Source organism: Fistularia commersonii, chromosome 2, assembly GCF_037954325.1.
Source record: "Fistularia commersonii isolate RoL2024-O1a breed Wild chromosome 2, RoL_Fcom_v1.0, whole genome shotgun sequence".
NCBI classification, from domain to species: Eukaryota; Metazoa; Chordata; class Actinopteri; order Syngnathiformes; family Fistulariidae; genus Fistularia; species Fistularia commersonii.
This window is the reverse complement of record NC_141285.1, coordinates 17,856,890-17,883,189: the sequence shown is the minus strand read 5'-3', so window position 1 is coordinate 17,883,189 and position 26,300 is coordinate 17,856,890. Positions and strand designations below refer to the sequence as shown.

The 26,300-nt window shown below is 38.2% G+C and overlaps 1 protein-coding gene across 1 annotated transcript; it reads left to right on the top strand.

Moving 5' to 3' along the window:
* The first annotated feature begins 248 nt into the window (after window positions 1-248).
* Window positions 249-25,902, top strand: sgms1a (sphingomyelin synthase 1a). Its single transcript, XM_086171342.1, has 6 exons — window positions 249-322; window positions 19,611-20,532; window positions 20,621-20,738; window positions 21,338-21,491; window positions 22,329-22,495; window positions 23,137-25,902. Exons 2-6 carry the CDS (start codon window positions 19,919-19,921, stop codon window positions 23,311-23,313), a joined length of 1,230 nt encoding a protein of 409 aa, XP_086027468.1. The 5' UTR covers window positions 249-322; window positions 19,611-19,918; the 3' UTR covers window positions 23,314-25,902.
* The last annotated feature ends 398 nt before the right edge of the window (window positions 25,903-26,300 follow it).

The following is a 26,300-nucleotide window of genomic DNA, read 5'->3' as shown; positions in this document are numbered from 1 at the left end:
GAAGCTTTAGGAAACTAAAACAATATTGTAAATGCATGTATAGAAAAACACATGTAAACATTTAGACAATAACATCCGTTTTAATTTTTTCGTCAAAGTATGCTGGAGGGGGGTAGTTCTTATTGGTGTTAAATTTTAAAACAATCAAAAACAATAAATAAACAAATAGCAGCACTCCCCAACTTCCGACGTGGTGACGTGTTTGGCTTAACGCATAATGACGTAGCACAAACGCTGTTCCCACTCCATGAAAACACTACTCACACTCAGCCGAGGGACTCGAGATTATCACTACAACCCGACGAGTCATTTTGCCGACAAGGTAAATTACACACACTCCGTTTCCGTAGAAATCTGTTGAAAAACAATTATAGCTCATGTTCTGAGTCGTTTCAATCTTGCGTTTGTTCAGTGAACTTAGGTAACACTGGCTAGAAGGTAAGTGTTAACAGTTGGTTAATGGTTTATTATGAGGCTCTAAGACCAGATCGGAAGCAGCCACAGTTATGAGGCGTTGTTCTCTGCATGCGTTAATTATCGGACAGCTTTACATTTTCCTGATGCACCTAATTCTTTTTACTCGCCTTGTGTCAAGCATATAATCACCCGGCGAGTCAACGACTCCGGTTTTTGTTTATTCTGAAGCCACCTGAATGGCGCTGGATGTAGACTTAACTAAATGCTAAAACGGCAAGCCCTTGAGATATTTAGTATTGTTATTAGGCATACGCCATTGTACACCATTGCCTGTAATCTACAGCCGTTTAGCTAACATTGTATCTCGCTACGAACACAAGAACCCTATGTGAATTCTACACAGCTAACCAGCTAACTTAGCTAGCTTAAATGTTGAAGACGCCAGCTTGCTTAGCTATTTATAGGTGGCAAGACTGTAAGCTTTTAAGCCAAACAATTCAGGGAGTTGTGCAGGATTAATGTGAATATAACGGTGTTTCAAACATGTCCAACCACCGATAACATTCACAATATAGAATTAAGTTATTGCTGTCTCACAGGTATGTCAGCTAACATTACAGTAGAAGTGAATCACCGAAATCGTCTACTAATCCACTTTGGCATGTTGAAGATCGGAGTAAATAACTTTAAATTACGAAATTTCGCGTTTTTCTTTTTTTGTTTGTTTTGTTTTGGGGGTGTCGGAGGATTTTTGTTGTTCAAATTCAGCGTTTGATAGGGCGGGGATTCAGCGCCCTTTTCCTTCCAAAATCCGTATTAAAATGTCCTGCCCCCTTTGGAAAATATGAGAGACATAACCATAGATGTGCCATAATAGTTGTATCGTTGAAAAAAAATTAACAGGAATGACTTATTCCAGGAAGTGGCTATATAGCCAAAATCCCCAAGTGTCTCACAAGAAGAGACTAGAAGCAACTAGAGATAGTTACTAGAATAAACAGAATTTTAATTTTGGGAACTGGTGGCAAAGCCGGCTTCCCAAAACTGTTACAACTGCAGTCACTCTCAAAATGTGTAAATGAGTCAATGGAGCTCATTGCAAATATTTAATGCCATGTCAGACTATCAAGTAAGCGGGTATATTTGACAAGAAGGCACAGTGTTTTTTGTCTACTTGTGGACACAATGGGTTTTCTGTTGGTATCCTTAAGACTCAGCATTGGAAAACTGTCAGCTGACAACAAAATATATTGACAATTGGTGTCTTAGATCACCACCTATCTGTGGCTTGGAATATCATTAAAACATCCTTTGTTGAACAAGAAGCAATATCACTGTTTTTAGAAATATATGTGGGATTTACTGCTTCACATAGAAAGTAAAACTGCCTGTTTTGCCTCTTTAAGACTTTTCCCTGGTAATGCTGGGTAGGCTTTTTATTACTCTCGCAGGCCTTGGGTTATGTAATCAGAGGATCAATTAGAACTGCTTATATACTGTAGCTTTTCATAGATAAACTTTCATTTTACACTTATCTGTAACAGATTACTTGCAGTTTGTGCAAATATTCAAATTTGACTTGAACTGTCACAGTTTTAATGTTATCATCTTAGAGTGCCTGTGATTGTCTCACATTCAACGTTTGCCTGCACAATTTTCAATGTGGATCATAATCTTTACTTAGAGCCTTTCTCTTGTTTAGTTGGAGATAAGCAAATCAGTAAGAAAGATTTTAACACATTAACGAGCACAATTTTTCGATTGAGCCCCTTTGAGTCCATTGAATATTTCCTCTTTCATTTTTTTCAACACATTATTGTACTAATCTCAAACCAGTGCTTTTTCTTGACTGCATATGATACTAGACATACAAAATACACTAACTGATTTTGAACTTGAGTACTTCTTAGCAAAGTAGGCACGAGGGGGATATATTTGTTTCACTTTCTCTCATCCTGTGAGTACAGACTGTTTTTTTTTTTTTTTTTTAATATTATACATGCCTTTGTTTATTTCTACCATATTTTGAGTAAATGAAGAAAGCCAATAACACTTATTTAACATCCTCTTGCAAGATACAAAAAGTGTTATTATGCCTACTAAAAAGTAGTTACAGTTACCCATCTCCAAACACTTTTGAGAATTATATTTTTAGTTGCTGTAACTTTGCTCATTTGTCAAATGCATTGCATTGTCCAGCTCTGGGACACAATGCATGAAAAATGTTTTTTTCTTTTTTTTTGTCATTGCTAATGTGAAAGGGCTCAATAAATGTTTAGTTTCTTTTTTCTAATATGCCCATGGCATCACGGCACTCTGAAACCCATTACACCCAGTGGCATCAGCTGCTAATGGTTCCTAACTATTCAGCAAAGGACAATCTCAACCCAATGCTTATGTTCAGTAAGCTGCTCTCAGGCTATGTGCTACTGTGCTGTAACAGGAAAATATCCTTTGAACTCAAGGAGCAGTGTAATTTATTTTTTCAACTTTTACATGTTATCTCACAGCTATCCCTTCTGTGTGGAATCACTACTATCCCACTAAAATGTGAACTTTGGCACACCTGAATTATATACAGCCTTTTTTCCAGCTCAGACCAGGAATAGAAGAGTTTTACTGTTTTCAGACTGATCAAAATGGTGTGTTACCTCTTCATACCTGGCTATTAAAAAGTGGAATTGTTGACAATGTTACTACAAGAAGCTATAATCACACGCTAAAAAGTTTCTACAATTCCCACTTGGCAAGGCAGAGCGCAGAGCCATGTGCAGCAATGTACAAAGTCGTTATAAAAGCTGGAAAGTTAAGAGGAATATAATTGCCTAAAATTAGTATTTGATCCACAAAAATTTCCCCTGAACTTGATATCTGCACATGACTGCTTAAAAGTTTACCTTGCTTAGCTTTTATCTTTTGAGATTACATGAAAATATCAAGCAAATGTATACTTATCTTATTTTTCCTTAAGCCACAAATTTCTAAAAGAAAGCATAATTTTCAGGTGATAAACAACCATTGTGTGTGTTGTAGTTTTAGTAAATGGTTGCCTCTGTGATGTATTGCATATTGTAGCCCATCCATCCATCCGCTTATCTGGAGTCAGATCACGGGGGCAGCAGCTGGAGCAGTGAGGCCCAGACCTCCGCTACATGGTGCAGCTCCTCTGGGGGGACCCCAAGGCATTCCGAGGCCAGCTTGAAGACATAATCTCTCCAGCGTGTCCTGGGTCTTCCCTGTGGTCTCCTCCCAGGTGGACATGCCCTGAATACCTCCCCTTGGAGGCATGCAGGAAGCATCCTGACCAGATGCCTGAGCCACCTTATCTGGCTCCTCCCTATGTTGAGGAGCAGCAGCTCTACTCCGAGCTCCCCCCGGATGACCGAACTTCTCACACTATCTCTAAGGGACAGTCTGACCACCCTGCAGAGAAAACTAATTTCGGCCTCTTATATCCATGATCTCATTCTTTTGGTCACGACCCACAGCTGGGGACTATTGGTGAGGGTGGGAACGTAGATCGACTGGTAAATTGAAAGCTTCGCCTTTTGGCTCAGCTTCCTCTTCACCACAACAGACCACTACAGAGTCTGCATCGCTGCAGACACCGAGCACCCACTCTGCTTTTTTGGAGGTATTGAACCTCATCCTGGCTGCTTCACACTCGGCTATAAACCATTCAAGTGATAGCTTGAGATCATGGTCTAATGAAGCCAACAGAACCACATCATCAGCCTACAGCATCGAGAGCTTTGAGAAACCCAGGGCGGACCCTGCTACTGATGAGCTTTTTGACAGCTTCAGCAACTTAAGGCCCGGAAATAGGTGTGTCCGCTCCAGAGTCCCCCTGCTCTGCTTCCTCAGTGGGCGGTGTTTCAATGGAGTTGAGGGGTTCTCAGACTTATTCCTGCCACCAAACTCCTCCCCGAACCCCTCCCATGCCCAAGTTTTTGCCACGGCAACCACCGAAGCCATAGGGAAAACTGGGTCCAAAAACTTTGTCTGTTCCCTCACGTGGTACCTGTTTGCCTTGGGTGACTCTTCATAGCCAACATAGCTCCCAGGATCACTGGGATACACAAACTCCTTCACCATGGTAAGGTGGCAGCTCACGTAGGGGCAAATTTTAGTCTTGATGCATAATTAATTGGTGTGTTATATAGCTGTAAACGTATGGCTCTATTCTGTCAATCCAGTTTATAGCATCGCAATCATCTAGTTAGCCATTAGCAATTGATGTTGCTTACATCATAGGGCTGCCCCTAGAGAAACTGTATGTAATGTCTTTAATCTTATTTCTGCCACAATTAGAAACACATGAACTTGTATCACTACTCACATGATGTCCCAGTTTCCTATGCCCTAAAAGTACATTTTGTAAATCTAGGGTAGGAGCAGTAGCTGGTCTACTTTTGTATAGTCTGAAAAAGGACACATTATATGAGAAACAATCCTGATGGAACGGTTTTGATTGTGTTTCTTGAACTTTTAATGTGTTTCTCACTTGTTTAGGGATGTCAAACTACTGACACAATTTTAACCAGAAATGGAGTTTCCTGGAATCAAGATTTGATGATGCAAATGGTTGACAAATGCTTTCAGACAATGAAAGTAAATAAGATCATTAGTGAGGAATATCAAATAGGCATTAGGCAATTAAGGTGACATGACATCGCAAGGTAGTAACTCTGCCACCGTACAACCCCCAATCAAATCCCTTTTCACAAGCAAAGTTTTTCATGATCATTGGCAAAGGCCAGACCCCTCCAAGCATTGGCTCAGGTGGTTAGCTGCAGTGGTCTGAAATTGACCCTCTAAGGCTCTATTGGTAAATAGAGCCCCCACTATTCACTGGCTACTGACATTAGCCTTTTTGTCACCAGTGACACTTAAGATTCTTGAGACCTACGCATTTGTTTGTGCATTTTTTTTTAATTAATATTTTTTTTTTAATGAACAACTTGTAGAGGTGCTCAGACTCAAAGCACATCAGCTGCTTCAGTTGAGCAGATCATTAGGGCAGATCTACTTTCTTCATTTCTTGTGATAAGCATGCTTTTTTTTTAATAAAAATTTGTCCTTTGTTAATCCTTCATGGGTAAATCCGTTCTCCGCAATTAACCCATCATGGATGGACCATAGGCTGTCGTCCATCAGCACCAGGGGAGCAGTTAGGGGTTCAGTGTCTTGCTCAATAACGCCTCGACACAAGAGGAGGAGCCAGGAATGGAACCAGGAATGTCTGGTTCCAATGATGATTGCTCTACCTCCTGCCACAATAATTTTGCTCCAATAATTAAGGATCTCAGTCTTTAGTTTCACCCACTTTAACCAACTTGGACATTTCATGTGTTTTTGCTTAGATCTGATATACATAACAACTCCTGGTTAGTGGCAAGGTCCACTGTGTTTCTGTGCTAAATATTTCAGGACTGTGTGCAACAGTTCAACTGCTGTTGAGCAGAGATGAGAAAAGGAATGTGTAGGTTCAGTTGGTGTCTGACATTTTAATCAGTGACTCACCAAGTCAATTGTGCTTTTCTCTTGAACAGTGCAGTCGCTGTTGTGTCATTGAACTTAACTATCCAGAGAACTCTAAACTACATTACAGTTTCCAATTGTACATTTTGAATTGTCCAAAGAATGCTATTTTGTTTGTAAAGGAATAAGAACTTTTGAACATTTAAACATTATCAGGTTTCACCAAAGGGAAATCAGGGACAAAGCTTTGATTGTAGGATACAAGCTAATAAATGCCATCTTGTTAGGATGAACAATGTTGACAGAATTTCCCATCTGTGTAGATAACATTGTTGTACAATTAGATAATTATTATAATGGTATCAAATCACTTCACTTCCAACGTGTTTTGGTATTACCATAATGTCATGTTAAAAAAATAATTTAAAAGTAGTTAAAAGGAGCCAAAAGCTCCTGCTCCTTTCTATGAATCTCCTGTTGAATTGTGTGGAGCAAGACACTGAATGCCTTAACTCAGTGATGTCAAAGGCAAATACACAGAGGGCCAAAAAAGCAAATTTGTTACAAGCCGAGGGCCGGACTAATTCAGTGTTTATTAAAACATATTGAACTGAATGAACATAGCCGATTGAACCAAGACCTAAATGCATAAATAAAATCGCATGCATTATAAACTGAAAATGCAATATCGTGTTGCTCTATGATCATATCAATTACTGCTTTCAAATAGTGAAATGAGAAAATAAAAATAAATAATTCAAATCAGTCGTATTCTTTCTGATGGCTCCTATCTGCAATTAGTCCATTAATGAAATACAATAAATTAAAATACAAAAATCTATGGCACACAGACAAAACAGCATTTTCTTCAAAGAAAAATCACATCTTGAAGAAACAAATGTAAAAATTTACCTGAATTAAAAACTAAAAATACGTTCATGCTCTGTGATGACCACTTGTCTGAGGCTGAGCCTGATACTTGGTGGTGTCTCATCTTTTGTACAAGTTCTTCAATGTTCAGGGTCAGGCTCTGAGATGAGGAAATCCTCAGGATTGAGTGAAGGTGCTTATCACTAAGATGGCTCCTTTGGGATTTTTTGTTTAGCTTCATCAAAGAGAACAGTTTTTCACACAGGTATGTGCTACCAAACCTAGAGAGCGTCTGAGCAGCTTGGATGCGCAGCTTGGGCATTATGCCGGGGATGAAATGTGCAAACTCAGCAGCACCCACTCTCTCATATTTTTCCTTCAGTGTGTCATTGCAGTGGAGCTCAATCAACTCCATTTGTAGGTTTGTGGGTACGATTTCCATGTAAACTGCAAAGGATTGCAGAGCAGTGCAAACCTGCTTTTTTGGGCTTCAAAGTCAGCAAATGGGTGTCGGACGCAAGTAGCAAGTATGTTGAGTTTATCGGCAAACTGTGCACTCAGGAACACAGCGGTAGAGAGCTTCTCTTTCATGGTCTGGCAGCTGGGAAAGTGGCTCAAGTTTTCCATCCGCATCTGCAGCCAGACTTTCTCTCACACAGGTTGGCCTTTTACCTTTGTGAACATGTACTCTGCCTCCCACCTGCCTTGAAATCCCCTGTTCTCAGCGTCCACCTTTTGTTTAGCCAATTTTTTTGGGAGGAGGTAACTAAAACTTGACATCTGCTATGACTGCTGATGAAGAATGAAACCAAGGCCCGCTAGCTGCACTGCAGTGACTTCCCGGGGTACCATTGCATTGTGGGGAATGTAGTATTGGTGCGTTCAAAATACCAGCAGGTGGCTGCGGCCTGTGGGCCGGTTCCAATAATAATCAATTTCATCCCAGGGGCCAGAGATAATTTGTTAACGGGCCGGATCCAGCCCGCGCGTCTTGACTTTGACATATGTGCCTTAACTGGTCCATGGCACCGACTGCTTATGATTTATCCATGATGGTTTAAATGCTTAGGATTAACAATTTCTTGCAAGGGTCTTATGAAATGCTGTCCCTCCCCCGAAAATCAGTTAATTTTATGGGTAAATTATAACTATTTAATTCATTCATAGCTGTAAAGTAGTGCCTTTATTTCAGTTCATTCTCTCAGTCTGTAATAACACCCAGGTGCTGCACCCAGTCTTTTTACTGCTTCTTTACTGTAGGAAAGATTCCACTATAGCTTTGGACTTTGCATGACTCAACATGGATTTTTTTTTCTATTTTTTGGAGATTGAGCTCACCCTTTAATCTCTGAAATGCTGCACATTCCAATCATGTTATTCATCCTCTTTCTGTTCAAACACAGCTGAATCATCAAGTATGTCCCTTCCAAATACAAAAAAATCCATGTTTATCCAGGCCTTAATATATGCCATTTATTTGAATGATTTCATTCTGACAAAATGAGGATTTAATATTTGTCGGAAAACTGCATTTTTTAAAGATTCATGATATTCTGTATAAGAATATTAACCTATTGCAACCATGGGACTGAATTGCATTGTAATCTGAAGCAGTTACACTGTTACTTTTTAACCATAATATCGCTCATTTAAACCAGGCCAGTACTGTTGTGTAAATATTGGCCGCAGTCTGTTGAGTTTTTGTGGGCAGAATGTAACCGTATACAGGTGAGAGCGTGCTTGTTGACCCATTGTTGGTTTAAGTGTGTAAAATGATACCACACTTTTAAAAAAGGTGCAAAGAAAGCAGTATGTTTAGGACACTGGATAAGGTAAGCAAAATAAGGTTGGCGTTTTTAAGGAGGAATCTGTCCCAATGGGTTGTGTAAACGTTATGGGACAATAGAGCATCATTCAACCTAATAATATTTTACTGCTGTCCATATAATAATACTGGGAGATGAAATGGAGATTGTAAATCAATGCCTATTCAAAAAGGGACGATTAGAGTTGAAATAATAAGGTAGTGTTATACTGGTGTTCAGTTTGATCACTCAGTGGATGGTAATGATTAGGTCATATTTAATCCAATATTTTTTAGATATTGTTTGCGTAGCATCTAACTGTATTTTCCCTGGTATTGTGCAATTTAGTTCCTAATCCTAAGGCTCAATTTTACTGCTCAAAAACAAATGCACAAAAGTTATGAGACAAAGTCACGTTCAATTAAAATTTTGGAGGAAAACTCTAAGATACACACACAATTATTGTAAAATATTTTCATTTACTGAAATGCTTTGGAACTTTACATGAAACATGATATTGATATCATATATCAATGGATTTTGTCAGTATTAATTGACAATTTTGGCTTCTCAACAAGTTGAGTAGCCTTTTTTCCAGTTTGTGGAAATGTGTACAGGAGAATTCATTCCTGAAAAATATCTTGATCGGACACCTTTTTTTTTTAGTGAACTACCTTTTTCTACCTTTTTGAAATCTTTGCATCTGTAATAAAAAAAACATTTTCAGACTTTTTATAATGAGCAGTTGTCATTATTCATGCTAATTAATTATTTTATGTGTCACTCAAGAAGAAAATACACTAAAAGAATAGCTGAATAATATAGGTATATAATATGCCTACTTGATATAGTAGGACAAACATGTACATACCCTAGGTTTTTTTACACACCTGTGTGTAATTGAAATCATTTGTCAAAGAAGACATGAAGGAATAGAGGGGAAAAATTGCTCTAAAACAAAGATCAAGCACAATCAACAGCTGTTGCACAAAGGCAAAGAAGAAAATGAACGAAGACTTGGAAAAAGCCTTGCCAAAAAATATTGAAGTAGCTTTTGAAGCTCAGAAAAGTGTGTCTATTCATGTTGGAATAATTAATTTCGCTGGTGGATTTCAATTTTGATGAAATATAATTGTTTATATTTCAGGACAAAAATGAATAGAGGGGGGCAAAAAATAATCTTTAAAACCAAGAAAAGAGGATGATGACTAGGTGTTGGGTTTTGTTCAAAAAAACTAAGAAGAAAATGAATAAAGAAGGACAAAAGGCAAAATAGTGGTCTACGGATCATTTGGTACCAGTCCACACAGGAAATCTTTCTTGGTACAAATTATAGTTTTTTTCACTAGACCCTCTGGATCTTATTTTGAAAAACGATTGTTTCCGCCTTCACCTTACTGCCTCACCTACTATTGAAATTGCCTAACCTAAAGTGTAATCATTGTATTCAGAATATATACCATGAACTGATAAAAGTGTTCATTATTTGAACCCCTGTGCCTCTAACTGGTCTGTGGAACAAAAAAGGTTGGGGACTGCTGGTTTAGACCAACAGCTGTCTTGTTCTCAAACCACAAGTGAGTTATGAAAACCCAAAGAGGAAACTGAAGACCACAGATAGCTTTTAGGTTGAATAAACAAAAAAAACATTATCCAGCGTGGATTCAAATTAGGTGTTTGAATGTAGTTTGGAGAGGAGGAAGGTGTGTTCGGAAGCAGAGAGAGAAGAGGAAAGGCAAGAGTCTGGGACTGACAGTGAATATGAGGACTATGACAGGAAAAGGTAGAGTTGGTCAACATGAAAAGGAATGTGCATGTACTGTGTGTCCAGGAGACCAGGTGGAAAGGTAGTAAGGCTAGAAGATTAGGAGCAGGCTTTAAGTTGTACTTTAATGGTAATGGCACGAAGAGAAATGTACCGTATTTTCACGATCATAAGGCACACCGTACTAAAAGGTGCAGTCTCAGTTACTTGTGCCATTACTGTATTTTACACACACATAAGGCGCACTTGATTATAGGGCGCAGGTTTTAAATATAATCCACGCCCACACTTCCCCCTTTAACATTCTCATGGTAGTCGTCCATGTTAGTGATGTGGCTGGGCTGGATGTGTTTGTCGGCTATGTGTTTGCTGCAGTAGGAGTGGAAGATGGCCAGCTTTTCATTATAATCTGCTGGAAGTTGCTGCGCTACTGTAGTCCTGGTCCAGATGGAAAAATGGCACTGTTTCATGAAACGAAAGCACCAAGACGGACCTCCTTGGAAATGTTCAATTTTCATTTCTTCTGCTAGCGTTACTGCTTTTAGTCGAATGGCGACCGTCGAAATGCTCTTTCCACTCGTTTTTTGCTCGATGACCCACTGCCCGAGTCTTTCCACCAACTTGGGCCACCTTGCCTTTTGTCCATGGAAACCCAGCTGCGTCTTCTTGACCTGTCTGAGCTTGTTTTCCAGCTTCCTCCACTTGTGAACCCTCGATTCATTAATCTTAAATTCTCTCGCGGCTGCTCGATTTCCATGTTCTGCCACGTAGCTGATGGCCCTCTGTTTAAACTGTGCTTCAGAAGCGTGTGCCTTTGCCATTTTCAGGGTTGTTAAAACAACGATGTTCTGCATAACGCACATACCAGTTCTTTTATATACAATCAACGCCCACACTTCCCCCTTTAATGTTCTCATGGTGTTCTCTACTATGTCTGCCTTACAACAACAACAACACACACAGGGCGCACTGCACTATAGGGTGCGTCGCAGATTTTGAAGAAAATCTAAGACTTTTATGTGCGCCTTATAGTCGTGAAAATACGGTAATAGGAGTTATCTTGAAGGAGGAGCTTGTTAAGAATATTCTGGAGGTGAAAAGAATGTCAGATAGACTTATGAGTCTTAAACTGGAAATTGAAGGTGTGATGCTCAATGTTGGTAGTGGCTAATCCCCAAAAGGGGGGTGTGAATTTGAGGAGAAGAAGATCTGGAATGAGCTAGATGAAGGGATGCTGAATATCCCTAGAGATAAAAGAGGGGTAATCGGTGCAGACTTCAATGGGCATGTTGGTGCAAGCAATAGAGGGGATGAAGAAGTGATTGGCAAATTTGGAATACAGGATAGGAATGTAGAGGGACAGATGGTGGTAGATTTTGCAAAAAGGATGGAAATGGCTCAAGTGAACAATTTTTCTAGAAAAGACAGGAACATAGGGTGACTATAAGAGCGGCGATAGGAGCACGCAGGTAGATCTTATATAGACGAGGTAACCTGAAAGAGATCAGTGACTGCAAAGTAGTTGTAGGTGAGAGTGCAGCCAGACAGCATTTGATGGTGGTTTGTAGGATGACTGTGGTGACAAGGAAGATCAACAGGACAAAGGCAGAGCAGAGGACAAAGTGGTGGAAACTGAAAAGGGGGAAGTGTTGTATGGTTTTCAGGGTGGAGTTGAGAAAGGGGGGCTCTGAGGAGTCAGCTAGAGCTTCCAGATGATTGGACAACTACAGTTAATGTTATCAGGTAGACCGTTAGGAGAGTACTTGGTGTGTCATCTGGCAGGAAAGTGGATAATGAGACTTGGTGGTGGAATGAGGAAGTGCCGTGTATATACCGAGAAAGCGGTTTTAGCAAAAAAAAGAGGGACACAGAGGCTGACAGATGAGGTTTGACAAGAATCGCCATGGACCATGATGTTTGCAGATGACATTGTGATCTGTAGTGAGAGCAGAGAACAGGTTGAGGAAAATCTAGAGAGGTGGAGGTATGCCCCAGAAAGGAGAGGAATGAAGGTTAGTCGCAATGAGACAGAGTATATGTGTGTGAATAGGAGGAACCCGGGTTGAACAGTGAGGCTACAGGGAGTGTAGATCAAGAAGTTTTAGGATTTCAGATACTTGGGGTCAACAGACCAGAGCAATGGAGAGTGTGGAAAAGAGATGAAGAGACGGGTTCAAGTAGGTTGGAAAAGTGTCAAGGGTACTATGTTATAGAAGACTATCAGCCAGAGTAAAAGGAAAGGTGTACAAGACAGTGGTGAGACCAGTGATGCTGTATGGTCTAGAAACAGTGACACTGATGAAAAGATAGGAGGCATAGCTGGAGGTCACAGAGATGAAAATGTTGAGATTCTCTTTTGGAGTTACCAGGATGAATAGGATCAGGATGGAGTCCATCAGAGAAACAGCACATGTTAGAAGCCAGGCTGAGATGGTTTGGTCATGTACAGTGGAGGGATAGTGAATATATTTGTAGATGGTTGCTGGAATTGGGGCTACGAGACAGGAAGTATCGAGGAACACCAAAGAGAAGATTTATGAACGTAGTGAGGGAGGATATGAAGGTAGTTGGTGTGAGAGAGGAGGATACAGAGATTAGGGTTAGACCGAGAAGGTTGATTCACTGTGGTGACTCCTGAAGGGAAAGGCTGAAAAGAGAAGAAGAATGTGGTAGGAAAACTTGTTTAGGAGAAAGGAAGTTGCTTTTAAAGCTTACAGAAGTGCTCATGTATTCATTTACAATACATGTGTGTGTTTTTATCCCAGCCCATTTTAGAGCGCCTGTATCCTGATCCATATGAAGCTATTGAGACTAAGTCATATGTTTCCACTCTTGTTCGTCTCAAGATGAGCTGCGGACTGTGTTTACAGTATGTGTATCTGCTTGACATATGTTCCTCCTGGGTGGGATTTTTCTCTCGCATCACATGTGCTGCCTTGTGCCTCTTCCCCCAATTTGGCCTCAACAAACTTTCAGAGTGGAAATATTTAACACACAAGGGAATGCTGATTTGTTACCGTTTTTATCCAAAGTATAGCTTTTTTTTATCGTTTCTATTTTTCAAGTCTTTGATGCCATTCCTTGTATCTGCAGAGGGATATGATAATTAGAGGAAACAATATATGGATGGTCTTGAGCGTCTTGTGTCCATGATTTGGCTTGAGTGCTGTATGGTCTGTGATGATGTTCATGCTGCAAATTCTGTGGCCTGCAGGAAATACTTAGAATTTATGAATACTAAATACCAATTGTTAAATTCAGCATGCTGCTAGGTATTACAAATGGCAAGCTTTCTGCAATCATCCATCCATCTTTTTAAATATTCATTGCTCAATGAATTGAGATTTTCATCTCTGAAAGAAAATACATAACCAGTACACCTGCTCTCAAAGATCATATCTTGATAGGCTTATAAAGTCTACCTAGCTATGTAGGATGCATCAAATTGTACTTTTTGGTCAAGTATACAAACATAGACGTTAACTTACATGGCCATAGTCTTTGTGATAATTTCAAAGCTTTCTTTAAAGCTTTTAAAGCGTTCAAGTCATTTGAACTCTTTTTTTTTTCTTTTTTTTTTTTTTGCAGATACAGAAACCAAATGTTCACTCCTGCAACCGCCATAAGTGGATTTTGACACACCCAGAATTATTTAATTTTGATATAAATTGCTGATATTTCACCCCCTAGAAGAGAATGAATGGAAAGTGTGTGAAAGTGATTCACAGTGACAAAAGTAATCAGATCAGTTAGTTTTAAGCTCAGGAATCGTCATCAGTGGAAACAAGTGACTTCAGGCACTGTACAAAGCACATCAGTGTGCATAATTTGGATTGGAAGCTTGTAAATTATTGCCTTTGCAAACCACACTTCACACCTCCTTTGTGCATGCATGCATGGTGTATATAGGGTAAACTTCAAAAACCACATTCAAAAATTCAGCAACTTTTGGTGTTTTTAGAATAAATTGTTTTGTAGAAAATGACTGGCCAGCATTTTTATGCAAAATTGTGTCCCCTGGTTGTGCATTTTTATTTATTTTTGTTTGTGGTCTGAAATATGTGAGGGGTAAAAAAACCTGCCAAGATCTGCATTTTACAGAGAAGACGATTTAAGTGGTGTTGCTCAATTTTCCCGATGTGCCTAAGTAAATACCCACCAAAAATACCAGTCCCTTGATTGATCTAAACAAATGAGAGCATTCTTAACATAAAGTTTGGTCAACTTTTCAAAATTCATTTTGGGGTAAATTATGATTACATGATTACAGTGTTAGAATTTACTTGTGGTTTACATGCATCACTGACATCTTGAATCATTTTAAAGGACTTTGGTTAAGTTAGAATTTATGTACATAGTTGCACGGCAAAGTGTTTCTATGAGCCATCAGACTGACATTCATTTAATGGTAATGCATTGTTTTTTTCAGCTCACAGAATACATCTGCTCTTTGTTCAAACAGTTGAGGCAGTTTGTTTTGAAGGAAGTGTGTTAGTAGCAAGTTGTCTATTGCTTTCAGTCACTTGTGGTTTGTGGGCAGTATTGGGTCCAAAGGTTGTCATGTATATGTGTGTCCATGTAATAATGAATGTGTACTTTGCTTCTTCTTCATGGAAATGGAAAAAAATCCTACTTTGAACACTTAAAACATCACTTAAATGATTTCTGTAAGAGTCAGGCTTTCAAGAAGTAAACAAATCACAATTGAACTCACATTGAGGTGTGTGTTTACTGTACAGTAAACACACACCTCAGTGTTGACAATCTGCTTCGCGCTTCATGTAACAATTCTCTCTTGTTGCCATATTTACATTAGGTCTAAAGGGAAATTATTACCAAGGACAGAATTCTTTGTTTATAGAGGATCTTCTCTATTTTTGTTGTATTAAATTCAAAATATCACACGGTTAAAGCATTTCCAGACTTTCTGCTTTTTCTGTGCCTCCTTGTCCTCAAATAATATTGTCTTCAGGTTTAGTCTGTTGCCTTCTGTCTGGCAGTTACATAAAGCCCAACCTTTGATCATTAGTAAACTAAAGCTCTCTTCAAGTTGTTATCCTTAGTGAACCTGGCATTGGTTAGTTAAAATTAACATCCATTAGTAGTAGTTAACAGCTAATACCAAAGTACTCGTTCTATTATCCTTCAGCTGCAATGACTTCCATCAGATTTTTTTTTTGGTATAATCAGCAATTTCTTAAAAGTATTACTTTGTAATGAACTAAAGTAATTGGAAACTAATTTTAGTGAATGTGATTCTCACTTTGCCAATTTGGTTGTGCAGTAATTTTTCCAGAGCATGCTATAAGCTGATTTCATAGAGCAAAGGTCCTCAGCACAGCTAATCTCTAACCTGTCTGAATTGCACTCTGTTGACAGTAGAGCTCTTTGTCTCTTTCTCATCTCCATGAAATAGTGTTTGCCTTTGCACCTCCAACACACTCTTACTAGAAGGTGTGCAGCTGGTTTGTCATGTGGTCTTGTTTTTGTGTTGTATCCACTTTTTGAGTAGTGTTACAAATCATCATATTCCAAGTGTCTATATTCCAAGTGGCTTTATAATTTAAAGTTACTTCTATAGTCCTATTGCTTGTTTATCACTGTATGTCCCTCCCCATGTTTTTTTTATATTCATACTGATATAAGCTATTGTGAATGAGCGAGAACATTTTTTTTCACCAATCTGTAACAATACTCAGATATAAGTGGTGCATCTGAACTTTGACATCTCACTTGAGTTATTAGGACCTTTTCATGTACTTGGTTCAGAATGGTATAGCAACATTTTTGGAAGTGGTATGGTTTGGGATCTCTTGTTTCTATCCAAAGGCCAAAAGCGATTCAAGTAAGCTAATGGGGCTATCTGAACCACCTATAAGTTTAAATATGCTTGTAAATGGTTCTCTGTATCTATTTTTCAACCCTGTGGTTAACTGAGACCATGTCAATCTTTCTTGTCATCCTAGTGTATGTTCCTTCCCTGTTGCTCCCTATAAGCTATAATTGGCTCCAGCGTACCGCTGAACCCTTACAGGTTGAATTGTACAAATGTCAAAACCTTTTCCCCCCTGTAATGTACAGATGATCACAAACGTCAGTAAGCCATTGTTGAAGTGTAGTGCCAAGCTCCTCCCTCTCAAATAAAGAAGTGAATCATGTGGGATAATGATAACTGTTGATTTATAAAGAAAAAGAAGAATACAAAGGTATCTATGGTATGAAGAATATCACAAGTATTTTTGATTTGAGTAAGGAGCATGTATTTATTGAAAAATTGTTAGACCGTTGCCAAATATCCTGCTAAAGTCTGTCTCTGGTAATACTCATACCTTTGGGTTGTGCCACACACTTTTGTCTGTAAAACCAATTAGAATAGAAGAATAGAATAGAAGTTTCACCCCAAAGGAAATTCTTTTGCTGGAAGGCTCCGACATTACATATATTCACTGGAAACATGATATTGATTTGATTTTATTGCTGTCAGGTTTCCATCTTGCAGAAAGGGAGGAGTCATATAGTTTGTTAGTTTGAAAAACCTGTGGGACTCTGTGGTGCTTCTTAGTGGTCTCAGTCTATGACTGAAAGCTCTCTAGGACTTTAGTAAAGCATGCAAGGGGTGAGAGGCATTGTCCCTGATACTGAGTCATTAGTTCATCCTATGTTTTTAAAGGAAGCAGGAGAAGCTACATAGGTATATGTTTAATGTATACATGACAAATCAATCTTGAACAAGAAAATAAGTCTGTTTGGGAACCTAAAAAAACAAATGTGAGACACATTACACTGTTTAAAGAAGAAAACCAAAGGTGAGCTACACCATCGTTAAATCAACTTTGTCTTTCATTAGTTGTATAAATGGTTTAATGATTTCTTACATCTATGAATTAATTTTTTATAGAGGGAGAGGTTGGGAGAGTGTGGGAGAGGAAGGAAGAAGGGGAGAGAGAGGGAGAGATCCATCACTAGCAACAAGTAAAACCAAGTGGTGAGGCATTAGGAAGTTTCTTCACCGCATGCAAAAGGACCAGCTATGTCAGGCAAGCTGATAGGAGGATGCACTTTTTAAAAATGTTTGCACGGACTAAGGGCAGCAACATAAAGGAGAATGCAAAGGAATCTAACACCTCACCAGTGATGACCAAATGGCCAGCCAACCCCCTGGTGTAGTACTGTCCGGGACCTGTTTAATGCAACCTTCTCAATCATGAAAGCCAAGCTGTCAGACCTACTCCCTACTCTCCAACCTCCCAATTCGGGAGGTTGGAGAGGAGGGCAAGGACAATGAGATGACAGGATGTGCTTGCAGAAATTTAGGACAGCAAGCCACTGTCATGGGTCTAGGTGAAAGAAATACCATCAATATACAAAATATGATACATCAATTATTTTCCATGTCCAATTTGCATCTGGTCATCCATCTAGATTCTTTAGTTATTTTCCCACTATGCTGTTGACATACTTGGGAAAAATGCAGAATGCACAAACAATATAGAAAATAGGGTAGAGGTATCAGGTATTCTCCGTGTCCAAAATATTGTGTTTCAGACGGAGTTTGTAGTCAAGTTGATGTAAAACAAAATCTAGAGGAGCAGCAGCCTCTTCATACAAGGAACTAGTGAAAATAATTGATATTTCTTCAATCACACCAATTGCCCTGGATGCCAGAATCCACCAAGGTCTGGTACATGAAGCAATCAAAAGAACATGTATTTAAGCATTACCTAGAGGTGGCAATAGTCAGTTGTTACAAATTACCTCCCTAGTGGAGAACCCAGGTAGAGATTTTGTTTTGTTTTTTTTTGAAATATTATCTCATGAATATCTTTTTAAAATATCCTTAGAAAATTAATTACTATAGTATAAAGTACTTGGTTACATGCATCCATATAGCTGTTTTTAACATTTCATCTCCTGAATATTCTTCTCTAAAATATAATAATTAATCCTCATGGGAAAATTTGTTCTCTGCAATTAACCCATCATGAATGAACCATGAGCAGTAGGCATGCCGTCCACCAGTGGAGCAGTGTCTTGCTCAACACTTCGACACACTATGAGGAGCCGGAAATCAAACCAGGAATGTTTGGTTTCAAAGACAATGGCTCTAACTTCTGTGCCACGCTGCTACTTCAACTAAATTATTGTAGTTTAAATTATTAAGTTATAAAGAAAGCTGTTTAATAACATCTATACGTCTGTATTTAAACTTTAAATCTGGCATTTGCTTTATGAACCTCAGAGGAGGGATCTTACAAATTGTTCATGGTTCTGGTTGTAGCCTTTCAGTTTACCTCTGTTTTACTAGTTAAATGAAACTAGTTTTAGCCATGTCAAGGTGTAACAAAGAGGCGATGTGCTGTTTCTGCAGCCATCTTAAAGAACCACAGGTGTAGGTTTTTTTATTTTCTTTCATTTTTGCTACTGCTGGACTTAACTGTCTGAGCTGTGGCCAAACTGCTGGCTGATTTCTCTCTTTACAGGGGTGGGGCTCTGTCGGTGCTGACCTTCACTGTGATTTATGCTTCCTCCTCACGGCCAGTTTCCCCTCTATCATCTCCCTTTCCTCTACTGCATGCAGTGGATCAGAGCTTGACTTCAGCTCCAGTCCACTATGCAAAATCAGGTCCACCATTTGTCCACCACAACAAGAGACAGTAAACAAACATATAGTATGCAACAGATTTATAAGTTCCTTTCCTGGGAATCTCTGAGCATCAGTCTGATCCCCGATGAGGCTTGGATCAGAAAGTTACACCAGGAGTTGATCTACTGAATTGTGTTGTAAAAACAAATTTTTGATATTGTTTTGGATTTGCTCAAGCTTATTTGAAGTAATTTGGGTTATTCTCGATCAAAATTTCAAGTGGCTTAGCTTTTCAAGTGTTTTCTGTGTATTTATCCAATCACTTTTTCAGTTACCTTGTGATTTTTTTTTTTTCTTCCATTCTTTTCACTTGTTCATTTGTTTACCTTGGATCTGCTTCTCAGCTGTTGTGTATTAATTAACCACTACATTTAGCAATGTGTGCTTTACATTACAAGCTGCCCGATACAATTTTCTCCGTAGGTTGTGAAACTATGCATGACCCTTGCTTTCTATGTCACTTCTGAAAGAAAAAAAAATGTATTAAAGAAGCTTACTGTTTTTGTTCTCACAAAGGTTTTACATATGGCCATTCATCCAGTCAAGGATTGGCTAGCAACGGTCTGCAAGTTTGGTAGTGGAAACAAGAATTGTGAATCATATCCTGCTTTTCCTTTTTTTTAAACAGTTGTGCAGTTTGTGAAGAAGATTTTAACGGGGGAAAAGGCCAAAGGAGGCCCCAGGAATTCACCTGCTATCTGCTGGAATTAACCCAACGCAGATCCCATGAGGATCTGTATCAAGTAAAAATTCACCCTCTTTATCATTTTTGAAGGAGGCTGAGGTCCTTCTGGGTGCTGATATTCAATGCTCAAGAAACACCATGCCCCAATGCTGGTGTGGACTAACTTCTACTTCATAGACTTCTAAACCTCCTGTGAATTATCCTGTCTAGTCTAAGGACCCCATTATCCTCTAAATAGTCCACTGGTCAAGATGAAGAAGGTAGGAACATGGTCTGCCAAGGACGTGTCTGAGTGGCTGAACAAAGAGGGAATGCCAGAATATATGGATGCCCTCAATCAAAAAGATGGCTCTGCATTGCTCAAACTCACAAAGGCAGATTTCCAGACACCCCCCCTCTCACTGGTGTCATGTGATTGTGGACAACAGCTTTTGGAGCGTCTGGAGACACTTCGGATAGAGACCCACATTGAGGCTCATAAAAATGGTCATACAAATGGACATGTTGTTGGGCTGTCCAATGGGACTATCAAGCCACAGAGGAATGGCACATTGGGGATGGAGGACTTCCGGATGGAGATGGTTCACATTCCCATCCCCACGAAGGGAGTTCCACGCTCCTCATTTCCCGAGGAATGGGGAAAAACTGGCATAGCATTCATCTATGCAGTGCTTTGCTTTATAACCACCACTGTTGTAATTTCAATGGTCCATGAGAGAGTACCCCCCAAGGAGCATACCCCGCCACTGCCTGATAAGTTCTTTGACCTGTTCAACAGGATAGAGTGGGCCTTTTCTGTCTGCGAGATTAATGGAATGCTATTGGTGGGATTCTGGGTGATACAGTGGATTCTACTCAAGCACAGGTACAGTCTGATATTTTTACAGTCACATCTAGTATCCAGTTCAATTATTTAATGTGATTAATTGTCACTTTTTTTATTCCGTCCTCAGGTCTATTATAGGCAGGCGGTTCTTTTTTATTGTGGGAACTCTCTATCTGTACCGGTGTATTACAATGTATATCACCACTCTGCCTGTTCCTGGGATGCACTTCAAATGCTCTCCAAAGGTATAATATACACCATACAAAATTTTATTAGCGACTGTTAATTGAAGATTTTTTTTGTTTGTTTTGTTTCAGTACAAATATGAAATTTCTAAAGTGTGTGTTTAAGGACATTTGAGGTTGAAAGAAATCTGCCTTTCTATGTAATTTAGTTTAACCTTAAGACATACAGGCACATATTCTTGAAGTGCATAGTGTAAAATGTTAAATTAAGATACCTTATCATGTATTAACAGTTTAGTTTTAACAACATTAAGTTTGGTCAAATGAAAAAAAATAGACAAACTGTCAAACTCCAAATGGTTTATCTTTGGCCATTGACATTAATTTTGACCTTTTTTTATTTATAAATTCATTATTAATACATTATTATATTATTTTAAAAAATGCATGGGAAATTAATAAATTAAGTATAAATAAAACATTATCAATGATAGCATAATGTTATAGAAATTTCATGCATTTGTTTTACTGCCGTTTGCTGCTGACCACCACCACAGATTCATATTACATGTAGTTTTTTCAGTCATTGCCTGAACATGATTGTTATGATGATGTTGTTGCTCTTTTTAATCAACACAGTATATGGCACTTTCTTTTAGCTCCTTGGAGACTGGGAAGCACAGATAAGGAGAATAATGAAGATGATTGCTGGTGGGGGCTTATCCATCACAGGGTCTCACACCATGTGTGGAGATTATCTGTATAGTGGCCACACTGTTATGTTAACACTGACATACCTCTTCATCAAGGAATGTAAGTCCAAAGTATATTCATTGTCGTGCTTAGAAAGGCGTATTTTTTGCCTGACAGATAAATTTCAGGATGATTAACACATTTATTCTCTAAATTGTTATTATTTTTTTACGTTTAAGTACAACAGTAGATTACCAGAATAAATGAAGGAAATATTTTCATTTTTATGTCAGAAGGACAATAGAACTAAAAGGCCATGTGCCTTTGACTTATAGTTTGCCAGCCACATTTAAATAAGTGTTTAGTATACATTTTTTACCTTTTAGTTGTTTCATCAAAAATGTTTATATTTCCTTTGCTGCAAAGTCAAACTGTTAATATACATATTCTATTTCTTAACTTGTGCGATAGGTTCCCCCCATGTTCCATAGGTCATGTTAGTAATGATTCCATTTTGCAATACTATATTGCATCAGCAGATTTAGACCAAAAAAACCTGCAGAGGAAATGTTGAAATATTGGTTGTGAAACTACTAACATACTAGTTTCTTGTGGTAAAACCTTTCTTTTGTGCTAACATTTTTGGTCATTCAATAGGCAATCATGTTTTTGAACCGTATGATTTGCATTTTTACTTTATTTACTCAAAGTAAGTTTTTACCCCGCCTCAAGGTGACTCTAACTACTACTTCCTCTCTATCTTATGAAGTTTCAATGCCTTTCAAGGGTTTCCGCTTGTAAAATCCAACTGATGCAGCAGAGACATCTAGTGTTAAAATTGAGAATAGCTCTGACTTCATTTTTTTTTCCCCACAAGTGAATAGCATCATTTGTTGCTAATAAATGTTTTTTCTTAAAGTTCATTGCTAGCTAGCTAAGATTTTTCTTGTTTACCAGACTCCCCTAGGCGTTTCTGGTGGTACCACTGGATTTGCTGGACATTGAGTGTAGTTGGAATTTTCTGTATCCTTCTGGCCCATGACCACTACACTGTGGATGTGGTGGTGGCATACTTTATCACAACGCGTCTCTTCTGGTGGTACCACACAATGGCTAACCAGCAGGTGAGTTCTACATGCTAGCAACACATTTGGCATTAGATTATATAAAGTAACCACACTTTTTATAGTCATTTACAAAAGGCAATACCAATACTTGAAATGTGTGAACACAAGAATTGTGATTTACATGTGTAATACTACCTATGAAGTTAAATTAAAATATTTAAACTAAATTATCAAACATTTTGTTAGGCAGTAAGGACCTGCAAATGGAATAAGGTTCTTGTTGGGCGAAGATAAATGCTGATGTATTGTCCTCAAAGCGAATTAGAACTTGATTTATAGTTTCATAGTTCTATCCAGAGGTTTGCAGTCATTTATCAGTCTGATTTTAAAGTATATCAAGATAAATTTGATATTACATTATTAGGAAGCATCCATTATTAACAATGGAAGGGATTTCTTCAGCTTTTTTATGGTGATTATTCTAGTATAGTTTCACGAATCATAACACTCTAAATATGGTTTATACAGTTTGTTGTTAAACATATTAGCTCTTAACATATTATTGGCTTTGAAATATTGTGTACATAAATTGACCTAAAATGTCAAAGTAAAATCATGGCTCAATCATTTTAACTTAATATCTGCCTGAAAATGTAATTTCATAACGAACATTTTTGTCTTTTTCTGTTTTGGGTTAGTCGCTGAAAGAGACATCACAGAACAATCCATTTTCAAGGGTTTGGTGGTATCGACTGTTTCAATACTTTGAAGAAAATGTCAGTGGCACTGTCCCCCGGAACTATCAAGTGCCATTGTCATGGCGAGCACTAACATTGCCACGTGGTGGGAGATACAGCAGCCTGGAGATCCAGTGACCCTTCTGTCAAAGACTTCCAAAAGTTTTTTTTTTTTTTTTTTTTTTTTTATCAAAGTATGAAGGCATTGTTTGATGTAGCGCTGTTATTTTGCCTCTAAAAAGATAATCTCCTAATGGTTAACACTGTGACCCACGTTTTTCTTTCCTCGCTGGTATTTTTATTTGTTTTACGTATTTTTCTCCTTTGTGGGCCACATAAGTTTTGCTTTTGTGGCAGAAAAATAACCATTTCAAAAGAGTGTTTCAAATCTCTTCACCCATAAGGACTCAGACATCCTTTTTTGAATTAGCACAAAACTTGGTTATCATCTTAATGTCTTACAAAACTTTTTTTTGTGTGCAAATTGTGTCAATCAGATGCATAGTCCAACCAAAATGCCATATGCATTTCCTCCTTTTTTAATTAAAGCAAATTATCTTTTGTAATCTCTCCTTGCTAAAATAAGTCAAAGGTGCAAAAAATAATTTTTGTAAGTGTGTCAAACTTTATTTTTCAAAAAATTTGTTCAAAAATATTTTTAGATTTTTACCTTTTTCAAATGGATAACAGAACATAATTATCTAATGTGATATAACATTATTCCAGTGCCTTTCCTAGCTTGATTGTAAAACAGTTAAAGAACTGAATCTTGTTTCCACTCTGTTGTGGATCTGACCATGCTGTGGTACTTGGTTAACAGTCTTGTTCCCATGAATGTAAAAACAACAGTGCCAGCCTTACCTGAAGATTGATTGGTCTTCCCAAAATTAGTTGCAGTGAGTAAACTATCCCATTTATTGATGCTTAATGATGTCATTGTGTTTGTTAGTAGTGCTCTAAGAGGAAAATTGACTGTTATTATTATTATCATTATTATTAGGTTTTTTTTTTTTTTTAACGTTAATACCATTTCACTTATTGGTCTTCTGCTGACACCAGCCATGTTCTAAAGTTGACTATTGATGCTTCAACTTGTTTCCTGGTTGTATTTGCTTGTATGCTCAACATCACTGCCTGGTTTCAAAAATGGCAATGTAAATCTGGTGGGCCAACTTACTTCACGCTAATGGGCCTGCTTACGTCACACAATCTTGACGTGGCCCTGTGCAACATTTTTACGCAGTCGATAAAGAGCCTAATGCTGTTCCTGTTACTCAGTCATACCTTAGAATGAGAAAAAAATGTAATCATGAAGTCCCGCCAATTCACATTTCTCTGATAATGAGGAAAATGTGCCATGTGACAATTATGCTGTGTTCAAGGAAAGTCAAACTTGTGAAATCCGGAATCTTGAGGCAAAGTTTCTGAGTATGCCTTTAACAATTCCAGAACCTTTCCACAATGAAAAGTGTCTGAGGACAACAGCCAAATTCAGGGTTTTTGGTGTTGCTAGCAGACATCACACACAACTAAGACTTTCTCTTCCATTTGCTGGTTATAGTTAATGGTCCAATGATCAGTTTGATTCACACAATTTAGGTGATGCTAAATCATACACGTACATTAGGTGGTGCAAGTTGCAAGACTATATCAGCCAGTATGTTTAGTTTATTTTTCCTCTCCACACGGATTGTTTACCTGTATGAAACCAAAGTTCGCTCAGACGGGATTGGGCAACTTCTTGGACTGAAAGTGGTAACCTGAATGTTAATGGTCCCGAAACTTTGTAATTTGCCTCCAGATTCTACGTTCATGTGTTTATCGTGATCATGCCTGTAATCATTGTGTATCTGCCGTGTAATTTCCTTATTTTTAAATTAATCTGCTGCATTTACGTTAGATGACAGTGTATTTTTTCACTGCCTTCTAAATGTAATGGCGAAACAATCTCTAAAAATAGTAGTACCATTTTACTCTAAACTTTTGTGAGGGGAACAAGTTGGTGCATGATCTACAGAGAGGGTAAATATATTTGGTAAAGCTTGTGCAAAAGATGGTATTGGTTTCTGCGAATGTGAAAAAGCTTCCTTGATCAAAATCCTAATGGTAAGGCTATTTAGGGATTTGTGATTTGACTGAACTGTATAAAATTAGTATATAATTCATAAGCCTGAAAATTCATCATATGAAACTTAATTAAAATTAAACTCATTTTACCTCAATGAGGTAAACTAGTTATCTATAGATAATGCAAAGTCTACTATATTGAGATTAACTATTTAAAACATGTCAAAGGGAGGAGGTGTGAATATTTTAATTGTGAGCTTTTAGTTTGAAGTTATCAGCCTTCACATTTGAGATAAAATGCAGCATGGGCTTACTTCATTCTTATCATGTTGTCCAATCATTTCATATTTACTGACTGCTTTCACAGATATAAGAGCACAAAAGATATTCCTCCTCCTATGCCTATGCCATTATTTTATTTAACTAAATGTCCAACAGGGCTCTTTCTGGGCCATAATAATGATTATGTGGGAAGACATTTGTCTTTGTTTGCCAATAATTTTAATTTTTTTGGATTTTCAATGAAATACCTTATGTTCACTGTAACCTTCTCACCTAGTTTGTCTCATATTTGTGCATATACTAGACATTTGTAAGATATGACTGAATTCTACATGGGGCGCTATTGAATAAATTAATTTGCTAGAACATTTTACTAAATCCCTGTTTTGTTAATCTTTTTCCTGCAGCATTCTTATTCAAATCCTGTCTCATCATGCTCATGTTGGGAGCAAGCAACATTACTGTAGTCATAAACAGCCAGCAGATGGGCTCACTGAGTTGCATTACAAAAATTGGCTAGACCTTGCCTTCCAAAATATTTTAATTTCCATTATGTGTTCATACACTCCAGTCATTCTTGACCACTTTTTGACACCCCAAGCATCAATTTACTGTTAGGTTTCCTGTAGCCTTTCTGTATCCTATTGCCCCCTGTTTTATTGTAACAGGTGAGGATTTTTTTGTCAGTAGTGTATTTGTGTTATGTTAAGAACAAGGCAAACTGAGTGGGAGCCACAGTTGCTGAACATCTCAATGTACACTCTGATGTACTATAT

What these genes read in the sequence shown, in the direction of transcription:
- sgms1a (XM_086171342.1), top strand. Translation starts at nt 19,919, where the DNA reads ATGAAGAAGGTAGGAACATGGTCTGCCAAGGACGTGTCTGAGTGGCTG. An exon ending in TGGATTCTACTCAAGCACAG is followed by an intron (nt 20,533 to 20,620) that starts GTACAGTCTGAT and finishes TTCCGTCCTCAG; the next exon opens with GTCTATTATAGGCAGGCGGT. An exon ending in ACTTCAAATGCTCTCCAAAG is followed by an intron (nt 20,739 to 21,337) that starts GTATAATATACA and finishes ACTTTCTTTTAG; the next exon opens with CTCCTTGGAGACTGGGAAGC.